We start from the raw sequence: 21,680 nt of genomic DNA on the forward strand, positions 1-21,680 counted from the left end.
TTTGTAACGCCCCCCTGTGTCTTTCAGTTACAAGGTACCCTTTAGTGTCTGCATGCGACTCACCTTGCTATAACTATCTCCACTTTAAGCCATCTGCAGCAATAATAGATGCTAAGAGTGCTAAGAGGCTACAACAGAAAACAATCAAGCTAGCTTGAAATGGTGCTTTGGAACAACACTACAGCACGTGGAAGTTCAGGGTTTGGGTTCCATGAATGAAAAAGGTTTGTAAGAGTTGTTATTTTAAACCACACCCTGATGTTTTTTTCCTTCAACTTGACAATGTGGCTTCTTTGCTTCTTTTAACCTCACCCACAGGTTTTCAGTGCATATGCCTGGCCAGGGAGAGTTTCCCATTAACTGCTCTGCTGAAAGGAAGAAAAGAGAAGATCCTGCTCAGGAAAAGCACAAATGTAGCATGGTGCTCCAGTAAGTCATGTCAGTGCTACAGCATGCAGAGTATCAGGGCATTGGAAATGTGACAGCTGACTGGAAGGGAGCCGTTATCAAGGTTATTAATTACATCTTAGCTTTTCCTGCTAAGACATAAAAACGTCTGCTGTGAAAACAGTCAATGCATCGGCTTCGACCTTTGGTTCTGAATGTTTAGTTCACATTTCAAGCTGAGCACAGAGTCCTGTTTTTGTGATTGCAACAGCTTGCAGAAACCCCCTAGAGCAAGTCCACCATGATTTAAGACTTAGAAAAAAGAGCAAAGAGCAGTGCAACAGTTATGAACTCCTCTTGCAAACATTAGCTTTACATCCATTTTCTCACAAAACCCCTTTCCATCTCATCCCGCTCCTCCTCCCATCCCCCACCCCCCTCACTCCCCCTTTCACACCCTAATCGTTGAGACTTACAGAAAAATCAATTTCCACTAGCTGGTGGAGAGGTCCAATGTTTCACCACTGTGTCTGATTGATGACGTGCAGACGCCATCTCACACCCCGCTGCTTTTTATAGCACCGCAGAGTTGGTCGCCATTCAGTGCATTTTTATGGCAAATAATAACAGGAGATGTAATAGCTATTCCCCGCGGTGAGTAAATCTGAGCAGGGAGACAAGGGGATGGCCCGCCCAGACAGCTGGAGGACAGTCCCATGTCAACAAGTTACTTAGGCTGAATGATTGGGTACATGGCTCTGAAGGGTTCAGGTCAATTCAACCTGAAGGTTGTTTCTGAGGTAACCTGTACCCAATCTGAGCCTTCAGTCCTCAAGTCAACAAAAACACACACTGTGCTAGACTTGGGACTGTTGCAACAAGTCTTATCTCTCCAATCAGAGCAACAGCACAGAGATAACACCTACACTGCACATGCTCACTAAGACCTTTCACCTAACAGAGCAGCAGGCACATTAACGTTGCTGCAGGTACCAAAGATTTCAACAGTGTATTTGGAACAACGTCCTGAGTCGCTGCTACTCTGCAGACATAGCTTTACCTGCTCTGTATGATGTGATCTCGACACACATTCATGGTCTGATCCAAAACAACATCAGGGACAGAAGTTTTACAGCAGACATGGACTGCAGACGTTAGTCCACTGAGTTTGCTTTGTATGACGGCCCAGTGGATCGATGATTTTAATACGAAGAGAACATTAATGCATGCACAGGAATGGTCCAGTTCATCGTAAGGATTAATAAACATATAAACGGTAATTGAAGAGTCAGAACTGTTCTTCGATTTTTATGTGTTCACAATATGATTTCAGTTAGTATTAGTAAGCAGAGAATATTATGTATGCAGGTTTGCCAACCAAATCTTAGCCTCCTTTACCCTCAGGTTCATAAACTACAAATTTTAAAATACAAAAAATATACAATTATATTGATAATCTGTTCTGTATTGGCCATCGGAAGCAGGTTAATATTGGTTGTCAGTATCGTCTTTAAAAAAAAATCCATATTGTGCATCCCTTTAGTAACTGTACATAGTGTTGAAGCCATTGCATTACCTTATTCATTCCTTTTATATTAAATTAAAAGCGTGGAGTCCTACTCAATTATCTCAGCATACTATGTTAACTAACAAAAGATTTAGGTTTAATATAATAATTTGGTTGATCAAATTGAAATAGTGTCGGAGTTACATAACCAGATTCAAAAACTGTCACAACTGTCCCCAGACTCTCCTACTGCAAAGCGGCCATAACCTGTTTAAGATTAGATGCCAATTTATTAAGTGGAGCTCAGCTACATCCACACAGCACTCACATGGCTGCAGCTTAACGCAAACAGCAGAGCGTGGAGAGAAGCATAGCTGCCATTCGACCACACATGGATGAGACACGTGATGGAAGTGCGTGCATGTAGCCTGGTTTCGTTGGTGCCTGTCAGAGACGCCCTCCTGAGATTTTCACACGTCTTCAGAGAATGGTGTGAACAAACAAGCATGCACACACGAGCAGCTCTGTGGGAGAAAACACCTCGCCTGTGAAACGGGTCAGAGGATGACCAGAGACTTGTTCGAAGCAACAGGAAGAGCAAACCAACAGCTCAGAGCAAGGCGGGCACACAGAAGGAAATCTGTAAATAATAGACCGTCACACTTTTGCTAAACGTGTGATTAGGTGGCATCAAGAGACCAAACACCTTAGAAGAAGAGGATGAGGTGATTTCATAACGTTGGCTGAACTGAGGGTTAGGTGACAACAGTCTTATACTAATCCATTTAAGTTTACAAAAACGGTGCTATCAATGGGTTTGTCAGTTAAAATTAAAGTGCACCCCTTAACAAAAGAAACTCAATGAGGTCACATGTGGTACATGAGTTTAATGCACCAGAGCCAAGCAAGAACATCTTGGAACCAACCAGCCATCATCATCTTACGACACTATGTGATAAAGGCCTCTGGAACGGATGCCAACACAACTCTGGTGTAGCTGGTCTTTGCAGGGTTTATGTCTGCAACGTAAACACTGTCAGTTCTGGCCTATTACATCCCCCAGAGTAATGCCCATTCATCTGTTTCAAGAATTACAATTTACTTACAATTTATGGGTTTTAAGTTTGCTGAAATAACAACATCATGATGCAGTTTTGTAAAAGCAGAAGTAGTATTCTCCCTGCATACACCAAAGCCTGCAGACATGTGATCGGTCAATACTACTTGGACTACTAATGTACTACTAACAGAGAACAGAATACTTCCCATGCTGAAAATCCAGACCCCTGAGTGCAGATTCTACATTTCTATGTAGAATCTGTAGATAGGGATTACATCAGGATTAAAGCTTTCTGTGGAGACCTTTTCCTCTTTACAGCCATTTCACCACAGACAAAATGTAGTCACCAAGGAAACCCCTTTATGGCTGAAATATGAAGCCAGTGTTAAAGTGACAAAAGCTGCAGTTCCTTGAATGGCCATTTGCAAATGAGCAACAATCCCTGTGAGGAACATTTAACATATTCAAACTTTACTGTTGAGCTAGCACATTAAGAGGCTAGTAAAACACACAGTGTGTCATGGGGTGATATATAATAATCTGATTTAAATGATTGAATGATTATTGTTTTGAGTTATGTATAATTTGGTGTGTGGACACTTTGAATGAAAGGTGCGCAGGTTAAGTATGAGAGGTGCCACCCACAAGTCACTAAAGTTGACATCTTGGCCGTGTGTGCAGTTTTTGCTGCTGCATTTTGTTTTTGTTTTTCCAGCATAGATTGAAGATACTGTGCTATGCAGTGCAATTTATTGAACTAAATGTTAGAGGTCTGTTCTCCAGTCTTTTCTATATCTTATCTCTAAATGCAGTCGTGACTTCTGCTAACACCACACAAGGCTTGTAAGCTTGTTCAATGTTTGTCATGTATTGATTCATTTGTTGAAAACCAAGGATGGGAGTCAGCATTTCCTCTCACAGGAGACAGCCATAGTGATGAGAGGGCTGATTGTTTTAAGTAAAGACCTCCTGACAGCTGCCACCACAAATAAACACTCAGTGGAAAAACTGTCATTAGCTAGCTAATTAGCCAGCTAAAGAATGAGCCTTGGGCATGAACTTTTTAATTTTGATAATTTAGCATTTACCAACCTCTTCTCCCTCTCCAGCTTCACGCTCTTGTTCAGATATGGTACCTTCTGGCTCCAATAAAATGCACGTGACCTCAGCTTAAAAGCCAGACAACAAACCGATGTGTGACGTCACTGTGGTTGCAGCCAGTTCTTGAATAAAGTCTATTGTAGCCACACTCAAAGGACACTGCACCGCCCATATGAGGGTACAACAACATGCTCACAACACCACCTTTTTGCAACAATGCTCACATTAATCTGAACATGCTCCTCTCTTGTCTTTTTGGTTCAGTCACTTCAAACAGCAGGATATGTTAATATGAATGAAGGAGCAGAGCTAACCCCTCTGTCCTTATCAATGCTCATGCAACAGTGAAAGTACCCTGTGCAATAAACTGGATTAGTGGAGAAGGAAAATGTTTTGCCAGGCTCAACAAATCTCAATTTATGTTGCAGCAGGCTGGTGGCTTTGTGTCAGAGGTTCAGGCTGGTAGACAGAGTGTAATGGTGTGGGCAGTGCTTTCTTGGCACACATGATGTCCATTAATAGCATCATTGGAACGCTGCAGTGAACCCAAGTCCACTGCTGCTGATTAGGTGCAAACACTTCTGTCCAACAGATTTCCTCTCTCAGATATTTCCAGAAGGATGAACAAAAAGACACATTTATGGGCTCCAGTCTCCTCACATCAACATTCACAAGCAGCTGAAACAAGAAAATATCAAGAAGTGACATTTATATTTTTATATTTATGCTTTTAATATTATAAACTTGTGTTTTAAAAATCTGTGAGGCGCTTTTTAAGGACTTACAATGAAAAATGAATTGCAGCTCATGCACAGTACAGTAGGTTTTGATGATTCTGTTCATTGTGCCTGAAAATTAGGAAAATATGGAGATTGGAACCTTGCTGCACAGACATACACACACAGGCACACACACAGAGTCACACACACACGTGCACAGACACACACGCACACAGGCACATGTTTAAGGACATAATAGTAAAAGGCAGTGATCAGTTGAGCTGAAAATGTGCACTTACTGTACGGTTGAATTATTGTCACAGAGCTTTCTGATCAGATCCGAGTCTTATCTGCTGAGTTGTACTTTCTAGACGGTGTGAGAAAATGTGTTGGAAAAGTGTCAGTGAAGGCATCTGTCTCCTATCTCTCTCTGCAATCCAATAAAGCCCAAATGTAATAGAAATGTCAAACTGAATAGCGTCACTTGCTGCGACCAGCGCTGCAACTGCATCTGCAGTAAGCAGTGAGACAAACAACGTTTTAACAATCTTTATTCATCCAGGGAAGGATTCTGCTGAGCATGCAGCCTCTGAGCACATTCATACAGGCCCATAAAGTCACACCTGGGAGCTGTCACAAACAACCGCAGACAGCCTCCCCGCTCTGTACCGCAGACCGCCAAACAGCTCAGGTGAAACCAGTACAAAGTAGGGGTCAATTCTGGTCACACGTCCAATAACCACATCACACTTGGAATAGTATTATCAGCCACACAGCCTCCTCTCTCTGCTTTACAACAACACAGCCTCCTGTCTGCCTGTTCTCCACACTGAGTAACAACAGTGTTTAAAACACTGATGAGTCAATTGTTCCAGCTCTTGGCTAATAGAGACCTTCACCTCCCCATGACCTGATGCACATCACCGGGGGTTAGGGTACATTGGTGACAAATAGTAGTTAGATTTTTGGAAAACACAAAAGTACTCCCAATGAAAGCTACAGAAACCTTGAACAACTGCATTCACATGGCAGCCATTTTCTTCTGACATCACCCTTATGATGGGAAGCTCAAAACTCCTGTGAGGAACTTTAGTGTTGGTTTTAGTGCCCCCCTACCGTTTTAGTGCTGTAGATCTTATCTTTATGCTGGTTTTGGGCAAGGATAGGTTTTTTTTTATTTTTATGAAACAACCATTAGGGGAGAGTGGGGTAAGATGAGCCAGTGGGTAAGTTGACCCACCCCTTGTTTCTAGGCAACTGTGTACATTTGTTGTCATGTGACCATAAATTCAGGAAGCACCCATCATTTGTACCTGGCACTGTTCATGAGAAGCACATGGGACAATTGGTTGGTATTTTTTTTCACAAAAAACATGTTTTTACTAGTTTAAGTAAATTTTCTGCATGTCAGCTATAATGAATATTATTTCAAAGCAAATGTATATAGGTCTAAAAATGCATATTATGCATGTTGGTGATTTGCTAACGTATAAAACCAAGTGAAGCATTTAGCTAAAGATGCCCAAATGGCTTAGCTAGGCAGTTTTTTCCAAAATGGCGTCTATGGGGCAAAATGAGCCATATGCTGTGGGGTAAATTGAGCCACTGGTTCAATTTACCTCGCCACCATGCACTGAAGTTAAGTAAAGTCTCTGAAGCATAAAACTGTATTTCAGTGTAGAATGACACACCTGATTTGGTTTTAAACATTTTAGAAAAGCTATCATGCCAAGGAGCTACAAAAGAAAGACCAACTGGGGCTCAACACCCCTTGATGAGATGGAGAGAGCAGCAGCTGATGTCAAGGGTGGAAAATCCATCAGATCAGTGGCTAAAGACAGAAATGTTGACCGGGCAAACCTGCGGAGATACATAAAAAAGAAGGAGGTAAAGGAAGTAAAATCAGTAGGGTACAGTGGAACAGCAGAAGCAAAGAGGGTCTTCACAAAGGAGGTGGAGAAGGATCTAGCAGACCACATAAAAAAGCTAGCTGAGCAGTTCCACGGCCTTACTCCAAAGAAATGCTGTGAACTGGCATTAGAACTAGCAGAGAGGAACAACATTCCTGTACCCAATAACTGGAACGAAAAGGGTTTAGCAGGTAGGGTGTGCATGAAATTACATGATTCTGAAAGTCTGCAAAGGCTAACTTATATCTTGATAGTATGAATTATATTGTTTTAGGTCGAGATGGCTCAGGTTTAAACTAAAAAAATCAGAAGGTCAATTTACCTCATGATGGCTCAACTTACCCACTGACTTGGATCAACTTACCCCTAACCTGGGGCAAGTTGAGCCACAGTTACACTTTTTTTTGGGAAGTCATATTTTCAGGGTTCTTTGTACTAGAAGCATTTTTACAATTGCAATTGATAGGAAACATCCTGAAATATATTATATGTTTTAAGTGTACTTCTGTCTATTTATTTCTAGCCTAGAGAGCAACATAAGTAAAAATTGGCTCATCTTACCCCACTCTCCCCTATACCAATTAATAGTACATTTAAAAAGACTGTAGACAGAATAGAAGTAATCTTCATGTTTAGATCTAAGCAGGGAGTGGACATACATTGTTCTGTAAGCAGATGACAGGGGATGTCTGTGTGCATCTGAGAGCTTCATACTGGCCTAAAGTCCAAGATACTTCATTTTACTGGTCTGCTAAAAATCTATGTGCACATGATGCTGTGTTATCTTTGATGCTTAAATTAACTTTCGTCCGACATCACCTCAGGGATCATGTAGCAAAAAAAAAAAAACGATAACTGATGAACCATTTTTTATTGACATCGTTTTATTTAAAGTGACTACTTTGTTGATATTTCTACAATAAGGCATAAAATAAGCAATTTAAAATGATTTTGAATCTTTATTTTTTGGAAGGCGTCTCGTGACCCCCACCCATTGGTGTCTAATGATCTCCCAAGGGGTCCTGACCCCCACTTTGGGAACCATTGCCTTAAACAATGGACCAACACCCCCTGAGATTTGATTTACCATTTTCCATGTCCCTTGTATGCATACAATGGCCATTTCCCTCTTCAGTGTCACACAGTTGAAGAGTAGGAAGCTTAGAATAGAATAGAATATATCTTTATTTTCATGAACTCCTTTTTCAATGTCGTAGTGCTTTGTTCTGGGTTACACGTTACTGGGGAACTCCTCGTCCAGCTGGTCTAGGAGTCAATCCATAGCTTCTGTAATTGCTAAAAACCTATAGGTTACTATAGACAGGAGTTAACATGGCATGATACAATGAAAAAGATTTAAACAATATACATTTACAGAATTATGTATTGCAGTGTTTATGGTGTAACTTAGAATAACAAATAACAGAACATATCTGAGGTTAGGTCAAAAGATTGTGATCCTATTATTGTGGCATTGTGAGCTTTGTAACATCTTGTGTCATTTACTTGACTAGAATAAGATAATGGGTTGTCTTCTTCTTCTTTGAAACCTTGAAATATTATGTAATGCCCCTTCATGTTCTTTCTTTCACCAAGTCTTTTCATGCTGATCTGCTTGAAGGCACTAAAACAAAAACAGTCCTCCTGAATGTACACAAGAAGAATGACACAAATATTACATTTTCACAAAGTCTGCTGCTTCAGGGTTTTTAGGTGTTTTTGTCAGATGTTTCTATGGTATAATGAAATACAATTAGAAGCATTTCATAAGTATCAAAAGCTTTTATTGAGAATTACACAGAATTCATGCAATAAGTCAATATTTGCAGTGTTGACCCTTCTTTTTCAAGACCTCTGCAATTCTCCCTGGCATGCTGTCAATCCACTTCTGGACCAAATCCTGACTGATGGCAGTCCATTCTTGCATAATCAATGCTTGGAGTTTGTCAGAATTTGTGGGTTTTTGATTGTCCACCGACCTTTGGAGGATTGACCACAAGTTCTCAATGGGATTAAGATCTGGGGAGTTTCCTGGCCAAGGGCCCAAAATCTTAATGTTTTGTTCCCCAAGCCATTTTGTTATGTCTTTTGCTTTATGGCAAGGTGCTCCATCATGCTGGAAAAGGCATTCTTCATCACCAAACTGCCCTTGGATGGTTGGGAGAAGTTGCTCTTGGAGGACGTTCTGGTACCATTCTTTATTCATGGCTGTGTTTTTAGGCAAGACTGTGAGAGAGCCCACTCCCTTCTTGACCGAAAAGCAACCCCACACATGAATGGTCTCAGGATGCTTCACTGTTGGCAAGAGACAGGACTGATGGTAGCGCTCACCTCATCTTCTCCGAACAAGCCTTCCTCCAGATGCCCCAAACAATCGGAAAGGGGATTCATCAGAGTAAATGACTTTACCCCAGTCCTCAGCAGTCCAGTCCCTGTACCTTCTGCAGAATATCAGTCTGTCCCTGATGTTTTTACTGGAGAGAAGTGGCTTCTTTGCTGCCCTCCTTGACACCAGGCCTTCCTCCAAAAGTCTTCACCTCACTGTGCATGCAGATGCACTCACACCTGCCTGCTGCCATTCCTGAGCAAGCTCTGCACTGGTGGTGGCCCGATCCCACAGCTGTAACACCTTCAGGAGACGGTCCTGGTGCTTGCTGGACTTTCTTGGGCGCCCTGGAGCCTGTTTGGCAACAATTGAACCTCTCTCCTTGAAGTTCTTGATTATTTGATAGACGGTTGACTGAGGTGCAATCTTACTCGCTGCTATAAACTTCCCTGTTAGGCCCTTTTTGTGCAATGCAATGATGGCTGCACGTGTTTCCTTGCAGGTAACCATGACTAACAGATGAGGAACAATGGTGTCATGCACCATCTTCCTTTTAAAGTGTCCAGTCACTCGATCATGACAGATAGATCGCCAGCCTTGTCCTCATCAACACCAACACCTGTGTTAATGTGTGTGACACCTGTGTGTCATTGAAATGATGTTAGCTGGTCCTTTTGTGGCAGGGCTGAAATGCAGTGGAAATGTGTTTTTGGTGATAAAGTTCATTTTCAAGGCAAAGAGGGACTTTGCAATTAATTGCAGTTGAGCTGATCACTCCTCATAACATTCTGGAGTATATGCAAATTGCCATTATAAAAACTGAAACAGCAGACTTTGTGAAAATGAATAGTTGTGTCATTCTCAAAACTTTTGGCCATGCATGTATCGAGGTTACAGATTTGATGATTCTGTAAACAAAAGCACTTTCATTTTTAACCGTAAAAGTTACGCCAGAGAAAACTGAAGCTCTGTGAAGTTGGAGCATTGAAAATTAATTTGAGGGCGGGTCTGATTTTTGTTGATTCGCTTTGATTTTACCTCCACCAATACTGTGAGTACTTCAACCTTCTGACTGCTTGGCCTTGATGTTGTGTCGTTGCTTCAGATCACTACAAATGAAACAGACACATGAAATATAATCACACCTAAGGTAATATTTGACAAGACCGAAAGAGAAAAATAAATAAGACCAAGAACTTATGTTTGGGTTAAATAATAATCTCTGTGTCAATAAAAGTCATTAATAAAGCACCATCTCCTCGCAATGTGGTGCCAATACACTTCTTTCCCCCTCATGCAACACTTTAGTCTTGTGATAACATTTTCATGCATCCTCTCTTGAGTTGATGTTCATGAGAAAGTACATGCATGAAAGCTTGCATGTGAGAAACAGGATCCACATAACTGAAGTTAATTTCACGTCAGACTGCTGATCCAGAGTCAGTGGCAGTGCTGCACCAGGAGCTGCTGTAATGTGTCACTGTCGGCACACTGAGGAGGAACTCTGCCTCCAACTTTCAACATGTTTTTTAAACATACTTGTAAATGGTGTATGGGTGTTTCTGGGGAAGTAACATGTTTTATTTTTCAATCAATAAAAAGTTTACAAGTGGTCCACAAACTTTATCTACAGCTCACAATGAATAATCAGTGATCTTTGCTCAGATGGTTGTGCTTTGAGAGATAACTTCATCTACAATATTTCAACTGTACTTTTCAGAAACATCTATTTGCCTGGATTCAAGACAATAACTGTAATCTATGATCTATAATCTATCCATCTACACCTATTTGATGATGTATTTGAACCCTTTTACATCAGCTGTGTTGCTCATACAAAAAGCTTTCAACTAATACATATTCATGAACATATTCATGTAAAGTTTGGTGGTTAAATGACTCCTTGGAGTGGGCGGAATGGGTTTGAGCCCTTTGCTGCATGTTGCTCCCAAATCCCAAATCCCCGACCATTTCAATAAAGACTTTATGAAGACAAAGACAAATCTTTGCAGATTAAAACTGCAGTTCATTAAGCATCCGCTGGAAGCTGGCTGCAGAAACACAGGAAACCACACACACACCAATTCAAAGAAAACGATCTTTACAGCAGAAATAAACATGTTTACAGCCTGGTTCAAAAAACGGCTTCGGTCTGAATAGATCATTTCTCTATTGACACACACTGTACAGAGGGTGAATTTTTTTCTAATGTGACGATTCAGAAGATATTAAGATTACGAGTTTTGCCCAAATAAGGACATGACTGACCTGAGGCGGGAACACATGGCTGTTGGCTATGAGGCTCAAAGCCCGCCTCTTTACCTCACACTAAGTTTGGTTGAGTTCAGCATTTCCAATATGGCTCCCGCTGACTTCAAAACAGCGCTCAGGAATGGGTGAGGTCACGGATACTACGTCCATTATTTATACAGTCGATGGTTTTGACATAACGCCAGTGAATGTGTTTTTGAGTGTTCAGGAGTTTTTTATTTTCTGAGTATTTTGAATTTTACCTGGACAAACATTTTCTTTTTGAGTCCTTAAAGAATTAACTCAAGAAATGTTTAATCTGTTGTTAATTTTAAAAGTAATATAAGTACTATCTTTTAATGTTTGTAGTCACATAAGATATACATAGTGGAGACTGCTGATGAATAAATCATATTCATTAATTTATGTGTGCACACATACTTCACAACACCCCTGCATGAGTCAATGATTGAGTTGGGCCACCCCAGTCACAAAGTCTGGGTCCACGCCTGTCAATAGAGACAGAGCACCCTCCTCTAGAAGAATCGGAGCTCTGTTTACATGAGCCAATAGAAGTTGTCTGGTATTATCTGACAGTTAAACTGAACTTTATACAGAAATGTACTCACCACTTTATTTTCTTCCCATCTTGTTGTTCTGTGTATTTTGTTCCCCGTGTGAGTCAACACACACAGGAGCATACTGTGTGCCATTTGCTGATGTCACTTGATATTAAAATCTTCATTTCTCAGGTAATTAATTACTTTACGATGCCATTTGGAGCCTCCAAAGAGAAACATTCCCTGTGCAAAATTTTAATGCCCCAGTTTTTATTTTGTCCCACCTAGGAGTGTGACTGTTTGTGTTTACAGCACAAATGCTCTAATTACAACACATCGTGTCGTTCAAATAAGCTACTTAGTCTGTGTTCTTGAGTCAAACAGATGATCACATAAAGAGAAAATCTTTTCACACACATTTCTGACATGCCAGCTCCTCTGAACATCACTGGGCAGGGTAAACAAGGGGAAAGCTGGCGGGAGAATGCGTTTGAAGCGTCCTTAGAGAGCAGCACATCTCAGGCGGGCTAAACTGCTGTCAAGTTCATCGATACGAGCTTTACAGCACAGTGCACAAAGACAGCCTGAGTCCTGGCTGCGGGCTTCTGCTTTAAACGACTCCAGAGCTCACAATCGAACTCCTCTGTTTAGTCGTCAATATCGCCTCTGCCTCTGCCTTTTCTCTTCACAGCTGTTAGCCAAGCCAGAGAAAGAGAGTTGGAGGGAGGTGGTGTAGTTTGAGACACAAAGTGCTCTCATAACCGTAGGGAGGCAGGGGAGCGGTTTTTCCTTCAGAAGCCTTCTTGGGGGAAAAATCAGTAGGGAGAGAGTATCCAGCCTGCTCTCTGCGTGTTTCCTTGAGTTCAGCAAGACTCTTTCTTTGTGAACTTGGGCTGTGCAAGTTTCTTCTCCTCCAGCTCTGCCCCTGCCCACCTGATCCACTCACTCTCACAAGAGCTATACATTCTCATGACACCTTAATTAGAGCAGCCGTCTCACTGAAGCAAAGAGAAGCATGTCGTCCAACGTTGCCTTGGAACCCTGAAGAGGAAATGAATCATGCCCCTCATTTAGAGGCTACTTTGCCCGTTCTTGCTGAAAACCTTGTATTACTTTGAATTTCCTTAAAGCTCGGCCTTAAAGGGAACAATGGTGTTCAGGTCACTTGTTTTGAGTCCTTCTCTGCTACTGAAGAGCTCCAGAACGACTCCTGTAACTGTGGAGGAGCTATGATAAGATAACTTGAGTGATTGGCTGACACTTGGAGTCTAAAGTCTTTTGATTGGAGGTTAGTATTAACATGTTGGGGGTCATAGACTTTATAATGCATGGATGAAGTCTCCGTGAAGTCAGCCACTGGATTCTGAAGCAGAGTTTAGAAGACTAGTGTTGGCGGCTATGTTGGAAAAGCTGACCCAACCTTACTTTCGGAGAAAGAAGCCAAGGTGAAGGTGAGGAGGGCCTTTAGCTTTTTTGCTAACAGCTACAGTGTGCCCGATGGTCAGACAAGTCAGCCACGCCATTATTTTTAAGATTTGTGTGACCTTAAAATCTTCAAAAATAATGAGTAATGGGCTTTGTCTCTGTATTTTATACTCAGTTACTTCAGTTTTCCTATAAGGAGCTTTCCTTGAATAGAATGTGGAGAAATGATGTTACAGTTCTGATTTGATTGGGACTTGGTCTGGGCTAACATTTTACAGATCTCGAAATCCTGAACATCAACAAATTAACTTAAACTATATACATTCTTACTTTACTCCCAGAAGGCTGCACTCAATGGGCATTCTGCCTGACTTAAGATGTAGTCTGTGCTCTCAGGGGGCTCAGGGCACATCTATTCATATGTTTTGGGAGGGCCTGTCGGTCGCTTGTTTTTGGCATGGTGTCTCCTCTCGATTATCTACATTATTCTCCTTATCATTACCTGTTTCGGCCACAGTGTTACTCTTGAGTGATCTTTCTTCACTCCCTGTTGTTAGGCAGCAGAAAAGAACTTTTTTTGCCGGCCTTACTGCTGCCAAGAAGTTGGCTGTGATGAGGTGGAAACACCCGGATAGGCTAACGGTCAAGAGCTGGATCCTCACTTCCCTAGATATAGTTTACTATATGTAAAGCTTTCCACTGCTGGGATGATCATGGTTAAAGAGTGTAATATTCATTGGGCTTCATTCGCTGAAAAACTAAAACAGATCCAGCCTCTCTTAGGATCTGTGTTGTGGTCTGATGCAGCTGGTGGGTTCAGTTTGTTCTGGGTGGGTTTTTATTGGTTTCAATTTTATATTATTTAATTTCATTTATTCATGTATTTATTTTATGTGTGTACATTGATGTATGAATATCCAAACTTGAATTTGTGTGGCTGCTTAACCATTATACCTACTTGCTACTGCAAATATGATTACAATGTACACTATTTGTCATTTTTCTAAAAAATAATAAAAAATAAAACAATTTGATCAAAAAATAATAATTATAACGAGTAGAAATAAAAACTCACCTGAACAGAAAAATGTGCTTTTTAGACCAAAACCATTTTTGTGTTCCAGGCTTAGAACATGTTTATCTTTGCTATAAGGTTCAGCTCTTTTGAATTGATGTGTATGTGGCCTCTGGTTTTCCTGCAGCCAGCATTGGAACTTATACTCTTCTTCCCTGAAATACAACACATCCATTTTAAAAGTAGTATATCCAGACCAATATAAAAATCTCAAACATTTTAGTTAGTAGTATATTTTAGCAAAAAATATTTCCAGATATAAGAAAATATTATTTAGTTGAGCAACAATGCCTTCCCACTGGTCTTGAAACACGGCTCTGATATTCATCATTAATATATCGAGCATAGAATAAGTTCTTCTGACTCAATGTACTCCCACAAGAACTGACATTTGGCTTCTCCAAGAAAAAAAACCCAAGGCAATACTTTTATTTGCAAAAGTTATGCAGAAGTCAGTTTTCTATTCCCACTCCATGCCCTGAACACCTGTTCTGGCTCTGTGTAACTCAGGTTGAGAAGTACAATCTCCTGGGAACCACTGCACAGCATCCTGGCAGAAAACCCTGAAGGCAAACTGTTCCTGTTACTGTTCTAAGCTCCGTGTTTTCACCATGGTCTTCAACAGACGGAGAGACCAAAGAGGATGTTGACAGAGAAGAGGAGATGAGGAAGTGACTTTGCAAAAGGCCAGGAAAAGGGAAGGAGTGGTTGTAAATTTTGACAAAAGTAAAACTCATTGTAAAACTGAAGGGGAACCAAATCCCCCAAATACCACTTTTTGCATAATGGTGCTTTTAGAAATGAGAATGCTTTAACTTGAAATTTGAATATTTTTTATCCTGAGAGCTGCTCGGTTTGTGTGACTACACTCAAGAAATGGTGAGAGTTGGAGAGAGCACTTATGAAATCTCTGGAGGTCGAGGGAAGCTAAAGAGGGTGCATGGAAGTGGAATAACATCCAGAGGGGAGCTCTTGTGGTGGAATACAAGCTTGAAGACAGGGGAAACACGAACAGGCAACAGGAACAGGCTCTGGTCCCAGCGGTGAGGGGGCGTATAGTTGCAAATGTGTTGCGGTATCCCATCATTCCTCATGTCTTGGCTCAAGGTGCCAGCATAGACAGCTACATGTGACAACCTTAAAGGCTGATGGAGCGTAGCCTGCTGCATCCTCTGCAGCCAGGCAGTTCACCTCCTCTCATTTAGGAGCATTGTCTTCCAATGAGATCATTTGTCACCATTGACTTACTCCATGCAGACACCCATAGTATTTTTTTCAGAGGCCTGAGCCTATTTCCACAGTTGGTAAACAGCTAAATCCCTCTCCAAATCAATGCAACCTATTTAACTTGAGCTATTGACTTGCTCAACCCCTCACAGACTTGAGAGGCTGAAAAAATACAAACAAATTAGACGAGTGAGAAAGAACAACAGAATTGGTGGCACGAAGTATGAAAAGTCACATTTCCAATAACGAGCTTTTGGCGGCGGGAGGGAAGAAAGTGACGGAGTGGAGGTAAAGGAAGCACGGGAGAGGGGAATAAAAGCCAGAGAAAACAGAGGAGGAATGGATCGATGTGAACAGATAATCACCCGGCCTCTGTCCCGGTGTGTAAAGAGTGTGACATTGCCGAGGTGGGCACGGCAGGGAAGAGATCAATGGGCTGCGTTTTGTTGATCCGTAATCCTTAACTATCTATAAGTAATTAACCTTCAGAGGAGAATGCGGGGAAGAAATAAATGGAGGAATAAGAAGGGGAATAGCAATGAGTAAAACAGAAGCTACCTTGCATTGACTAGATAACAGCACAGGAAACCAAATTAACAGTTTGTCTCTACTGCTGCCTCTGCAATCTGCTACATCTGATTCCCTTTTCTTTCTGTCAGCGGCCGCATTCGCTGTAAATGACTGCATCTCCCCGTGGTGTAAAGAGGAGGATAAATATAGAGCAGCTGCTGTTAGAGCCAGCAAATCTTCCGCCGGTTTGGGAGCTTTTTTTTTTTTCAAAACCAAAGTATGTCTGCTTTTTTTATTCTGATTTTAGGGAAGAATGCAGTCTGTTTTTGACCATCTCCAGGCTGATGAGTGCCTCCTCTCCCAGAGTGTTTCCTGAGAAGATGGAGGATCTTATTAGGAGTCAGAGTGCCCTCTGTGGGCACTTGAGGAAAAACAAGGGGAGAGGTGCAGGCTCGCCTTTTAATAGAAAACCTGAATGATGCAAAAAAGATAGGACTTTCAATTTTACATTTTTCTATTTTTGACACTCAAGGAGGCGACGCAAAATGAACATCCTGTGCTGTAGAAAGAAGAGAGCACGGTCACTGAGGTACCTGTACACGGTTTAATGGCACACACACTCTCAAACAGCTCATGTGATCATCTCAAGTAAAATCAGACTTCTAGCGTGTGGTGAGTAAACTGTAAGAACCTTGTTAAGTTAGTTAAAGGTAGACCATGTCGTTGAAAATCTTCACATTAATATACAATGATACAACAGACAGTGTGTGAAGTAGGAAATGTCAACTTATATGGCCGCAGTACAAAGCTTTTAGCAAATATGGCATTAAAAGCAGAAAATGATTGGAAGCAATGGCAGCACTTCAAGTTAAATTATAATCCTCAGATAAAAACACGTCTCTTCAGATCCTCCACCATAAACCCTTCACAGAAAAAAGTGAGCATTCTACAACAGACAAGCAAACACATCGTTCTCCGTGCCCTCAGTACATTTTTCAGTGGACACCTCTTTGAGTCGAGTGCTTCCTCTTGGTTTTCCAGTCGAGTGTGACCTTGGCTGCTGATTCTTCACCAGAACGGGCACCTAAAGACAGGAGAAAGTACTGAATCAGCTGGAGTGGAAGTAAAAGCCTGTCTGATTGTGCTGCCGTGGTGCACAGGTAAGGTGTTATCACTTTGAAAAGAATGAATGATCTGCTGACAGGGATATCTGAGCCCGATAATGAAAGAAATTATAACAAAGATTATTTAAGAGGAATAATCTGTCATCCTGACGTGAGCTGAGCTGAACCTGTCACGGCGAGGCTCAGAGTGAAGCTGTATTCATACTACATCAGGCCGACAATAGAAACTAACCAGGCAAACCTTTATCACTGAGTGGAGACGAGGAGGACGTTAAACTTATGAGGCTAACAGAGGAGAACGGTGGCAGAACATAGATTCTGTTTCTCAAATGTCAAAAACTTTACTCTTTGTAGTTTGACACAGCAGGCCCTGCAGTCAGATCTTAATGCCCTGTCACACCTTCACGATTCAGCCAGCGTTTCCCAACGTATCAAAATGCCTCTAAACGCTGACATACGCTGATGTTTTTTTCAATGTTGGGCATATTCATAACTTATGCCTAACTATAATCCACTTGTGCAGAGCGTGCGACAGTGTAATAACAGACGAAGTGTATAAAAAGGCTGCCGCTTGTTAATGACAATGTATTAGATGCACTTCATTGGTGATTAAAAAAGGTGTGTGTTATTAAAAACTGTGCAGTCTCTCTTTGTAAGAACATGATGAGCCGTGGAGAGTGTCAGAGAAGTGAAACCTGCAGGAACACAGCCTCTGCTCTTTACAACAAGTTACACTTATTGACTGCAGTGCTTACAAAAACGTAACATTTTGAACTTCATCTAATTCAACAACAGCAGCTTTGTCGTTGAACACCAGCAGACTCCAACATGCTGGCTTCAGCTTCTGTTTCAGAGGCTCTGCTGTTTGACACTGAGTGAGGGCTCCAAGGCTTCTCACACTCACACACACGCAGACACACAGCTCTACGTGTGTGAACGTGTGTCAAACATCACATAACTTCCCTACAACTGATGGCAGGCGTATGCCGGACGTATGATCCATCGACTTACTCGGCGTACTACTACCTATACCAGCGTGATTCAGCATGCTCTTAACTTATACAAAACTTACCTGTCACGTACTTGTTATAGTACAGGAAAAAAAATTGGCCAGCGTACTCGCCAATTTTTTTTATACGCCGGCATACGCTGGCTAAATCGCTAAGGTGTGACAGGGCCAATGAATAGAGTGTGTCCACACCTCTAGTTGGTTTGCTTTGTTCCAATTCAGATCTTAAATTGATCCATTGTAGCATTTATCTCTCTGAATGTATCGTGTTCACAATGATATATCATAAATCAGGCCAAATCACACATCATCACAGAGCTGTCCTTGCGTCATGACATCACAGCCTCCTTTTCCCTCTGGGTAGATAAATAAATGTTACGTGTATTGGTTGCACTTTGCATTGTGGGAAGCCGGCCCAGGATGCCAACTGATGTTAGCGAGTTAACCTACCAACACAATGAGTCTTGGGCTGACTTGGAGCAGCCAGGATATCAAATGCCTCTTCCACATTTGGGAATATTAGCACGTTTGTCAAATGTTGGAGATCACTCAGGTTTACAAACGTATGAGTCGTGCATGAACGAGAGGGGCTTTCATGGCTCTGCTGAGCAGCGTCACGTGAAGGCCAAGAAACTCTGACAACAGGATGTAAAGGTACGAGACCAGTGACGAGGACACTGGTCCAACGAGCCCGACAAAGTTTTCTGAACTAAACTGGTAGATGTTGTCGAGTGATGTTTCTACGCCGGGCCCCAGCTCTTCTACTGATGTTGAACTGAATAGAGACAGTGAGTAACCTTAACCTATCACTATGTTTATGCTACCTACCTCACCGACTACTGGAGGTGATGATGAGTCAAGTATATTTGTTCTGGTTTCTGGGTTGATTGTGCACTCACTGCAAACAAACCACTCCAGATTTTACATGGAAGCAAGCTCAGACCACCTCTTCTGGGTGATCTCAGCTTGCTTGTTTTGTTTCACATCAGAGTGCGACTATGTTCACATGTGTCAAAATGAACCGAACCAAAGAGTGAAATGTCACATTTCAAAACAATAAGATCCGGGTGTGAAAGCACACATCCTTTTTACACATTTATCTGGACAAAAATAAGCTGAATATTCAAGTTATTCGCCGTTTGTTAATTCTGTTTCTTTGTTTTGCTTGTGCAGTTCACCAGCATCTACAGTTCACCTGGTCTCATGACAAATGAGGGACAAACATGCACTGCTACAGAGGACAAGTTTCACTGGAAGCCAGAATCTTACTTGAAAACAGAGTTTTCTTAATCACTTTACCTCACCTCATTCAAACAACGCAATAAATATATTTTTAAAAACAGAAATGCTGCTCTCCTGATTTCTGCTGCCCCATCATCATCTGTAAAAATCATGTAAAAGCAAAACAAACACTGAAGCAGCAGCTCTCACCATCCGATGTAGCACTGGCACAGGTTTTCATGTGACGTGGCCTGCTTGATGAGCAGTTCCACTTGTGTTGGCACATCCAGAGTCTCGTCGTGAGAAAAGTCTCGACCTGCGGGACACAAACTCACATCAGAAAACTAAAATCCTGATTTGAAAAGTCGGGGCAGTGTGAGTTAAACTCTTCCTGCTTTGCTTCTCCTTTTATAGGTCTTATATCTACTGAATCAAAATGAATCAAAACGAGTCAAATATTCAACCGCTTCAGTGTTCTGTAGACATTTCTGAAGTTAAACAAAGCTTTTTTGAGCAACGAAAAAAATGCAGTGAATGTATCTTTTACTATGACGAATGATTCACTCATGTTTACTCTAATTTAGGAGTGATAGGTTTATTATTATTATAAATATTATGTATTCAAATATGCTTTTAATCTGCATCTACAGTGAATATCTGGAAAATAAAGTAGAAGCAGAGAAGTTGCTGTTTTATTTGATTCTAGTGTTTTGACCCTTTTTGTGAATGTGGGTTGTTTCTCAGTGCAGCTTCCTTACCTGTAAGTTTGTCTCTCACTCTGTTGATAATCTGAATGGCTTTCTTATTGAGTGCCTCAGGTTGTACCAAGCCGTCTCCAACTAAAAAGAAAACACAGAAACAGTATGTCATCAACTATAAAAAAAAAGCAGATTCAAGTGCTATCTCTCTCACACACTCCCCCTCTCCCTCTCCCTCTCCCTCTCCCTCCCTCTCTCTCTCTGCAGCTAAAGAAAATCAAAGTGCTGCCTTGAAACAGCACAGCAGTAGCACCAATCATTTATGACAGCTAGAGAGCTTGGTATTGTTAACAAGTGGAGAAAAACGAAAGGGGTCTACAACAATAAGAAACGTGTGGAATGACAGACGGAGGTGGGAGCTCACTGAAGGAATGGATGGATTCAGGCACGGTGGTCCCTGGTTTCTTGTGTGTTGTCTCTCCGAGGTCTATCCCCTCAAGTGCTTCTGCAAGGACACAACACAGAAACAGATTCACATGAGTTCTTATTATTATTGAATAGATAACAGGAAGCTTTGATGGACACGGTTCGGACTGTTCGACTCACCCACTGACTGCCCAGCTGTATACGAGTCGGTCCTGGTGCGGGAACGCTTGTTGCCTTTGGTGTTTGCTGTGGGTCAAACAGGCAAGGTGTGTGAGAACAAGTACTTCTTTCCTTGACATGACAATTACTACTCTTACCTAATACAAGCACACTCTGTTTTTTTTTTACCTCATAGGAAGCAGCAGGATTGTTCTGACCTTTTCAAAAGCAGAACGAGAGCCTCTTTTTTTATCCTTTACGAGTACTTAAGGCTCTGATATTTGTGAAAACGACTGGTTTTACATAAAAGAGCGGAGTGTGTCAATTGTTTCCCAGATTTCATACATCCATTTACCAGAAATTATGTTCTCATTATGTTCCTCCTGCAAGAAGAAAATGTACTTATCTTGTGATGTTTGGAATTCAGCTTTAAACTAATGCACACTGCATGAAGCTAATGCACCCTGTGTCAAACTAATGCATCCTGCAGCCGCTGGAAGAAGAACCCATTAATGTTGTGTTAATGTCATTTTCAGATTCCTCTTCTTTTAAATAACAAAACCCCAAGAACCCCAGAATAAAGTGATTTCTTCTTATATAACTCGAAATAATAACCCTTAGTTAAAACAAATGTGATGACTTCTTCTCTTCTTTAAGGCAGCCTTGACAGTATTATATGTGATGTGAGGCTTTCAGAGGTAATTATTCACCTTGTTCTCCTGAAGGTCACCAACAACCTCTTGATGTCTGCACCACTTCTTTCAGCGTTTGGTCAATTTCTCTCCCCGACACGAGGCGAATAGTTTTCCACTTTACTTCTGAGACGAGCTTTTTTTTTCTTTAAGTCTTATCTGATTTAATGTATTGCTGCACGCTTACAACCAACTTAAAACAAAAAGTTCAGACTGTAAACAGAGAACTTTCTGCTGAGTGTGTCTGTTGTGTTTCTCCCGGCTGACTTGTTAACATCCAGTAATTGTCCTTCT

The 21,680-nt window shown here is 41.4% G+C and overlaps 1 protein-coding gene across 3 annotated transcripts in view; it reads right to left on the reverse strand.

Moving 5' to 3' along the window:
- Positions 1 to 16,638: 16,638 nt before the first annotated feature.
- mtor (mechanistic target of rapamycin kinase) overlaps positions 16,639 to 21,680 on the reverse strand; it is a 119,043-nt gene continuing 114,001 nt past the window's right edge. For all 3 annotated transcript variants that reach the window (XM_034695129.1, XM_034695131.1, XM_034695130.1), the window contains 5 exons: positions 20,716 to 20,781; positions 20,534 to 20,614; positions 20,170 to 20,250; positions 19,622 to 19,727; positions 16,639 to 17,141 (listed from right to left, as the gene is read on the reverse strand). In XM_034695129.1, the coding sequence (XP_034551020.1) occupies positions 17,126 to 17,141; positions 19,622 to 19,727; positions 20,170 to 20,250; positions 20,534 to 20,614; positions 20,716 to 20,781 (350 nt within the window). In that variant the 3' untranslated portion in view covers positions 16,639 to 17,125. The remainder of the gene's footprint in view (positions 17,142 to 19,621; positions 19,728 to 20,169; positions 20,251 to 20,533; positions 20,615 to 20,715; positions 20,782 to 21,680) is intronic.

The sequence above is a fragment of the Notolabrus celidotus genome, chromosome 11 (genome assembly GCF_009762535.1).
Source record: "Notolabrus celidotus isolate fNotCel1 chromosome 11, fNotCel1.pri, whole genome shotgun sequence".
Lineage (NCBI taxonomy): Eukaryota > Metazoa > Chordata > Actinopteri > Labriformes > Labridae > Notolabrus > Notolabrus celidotus.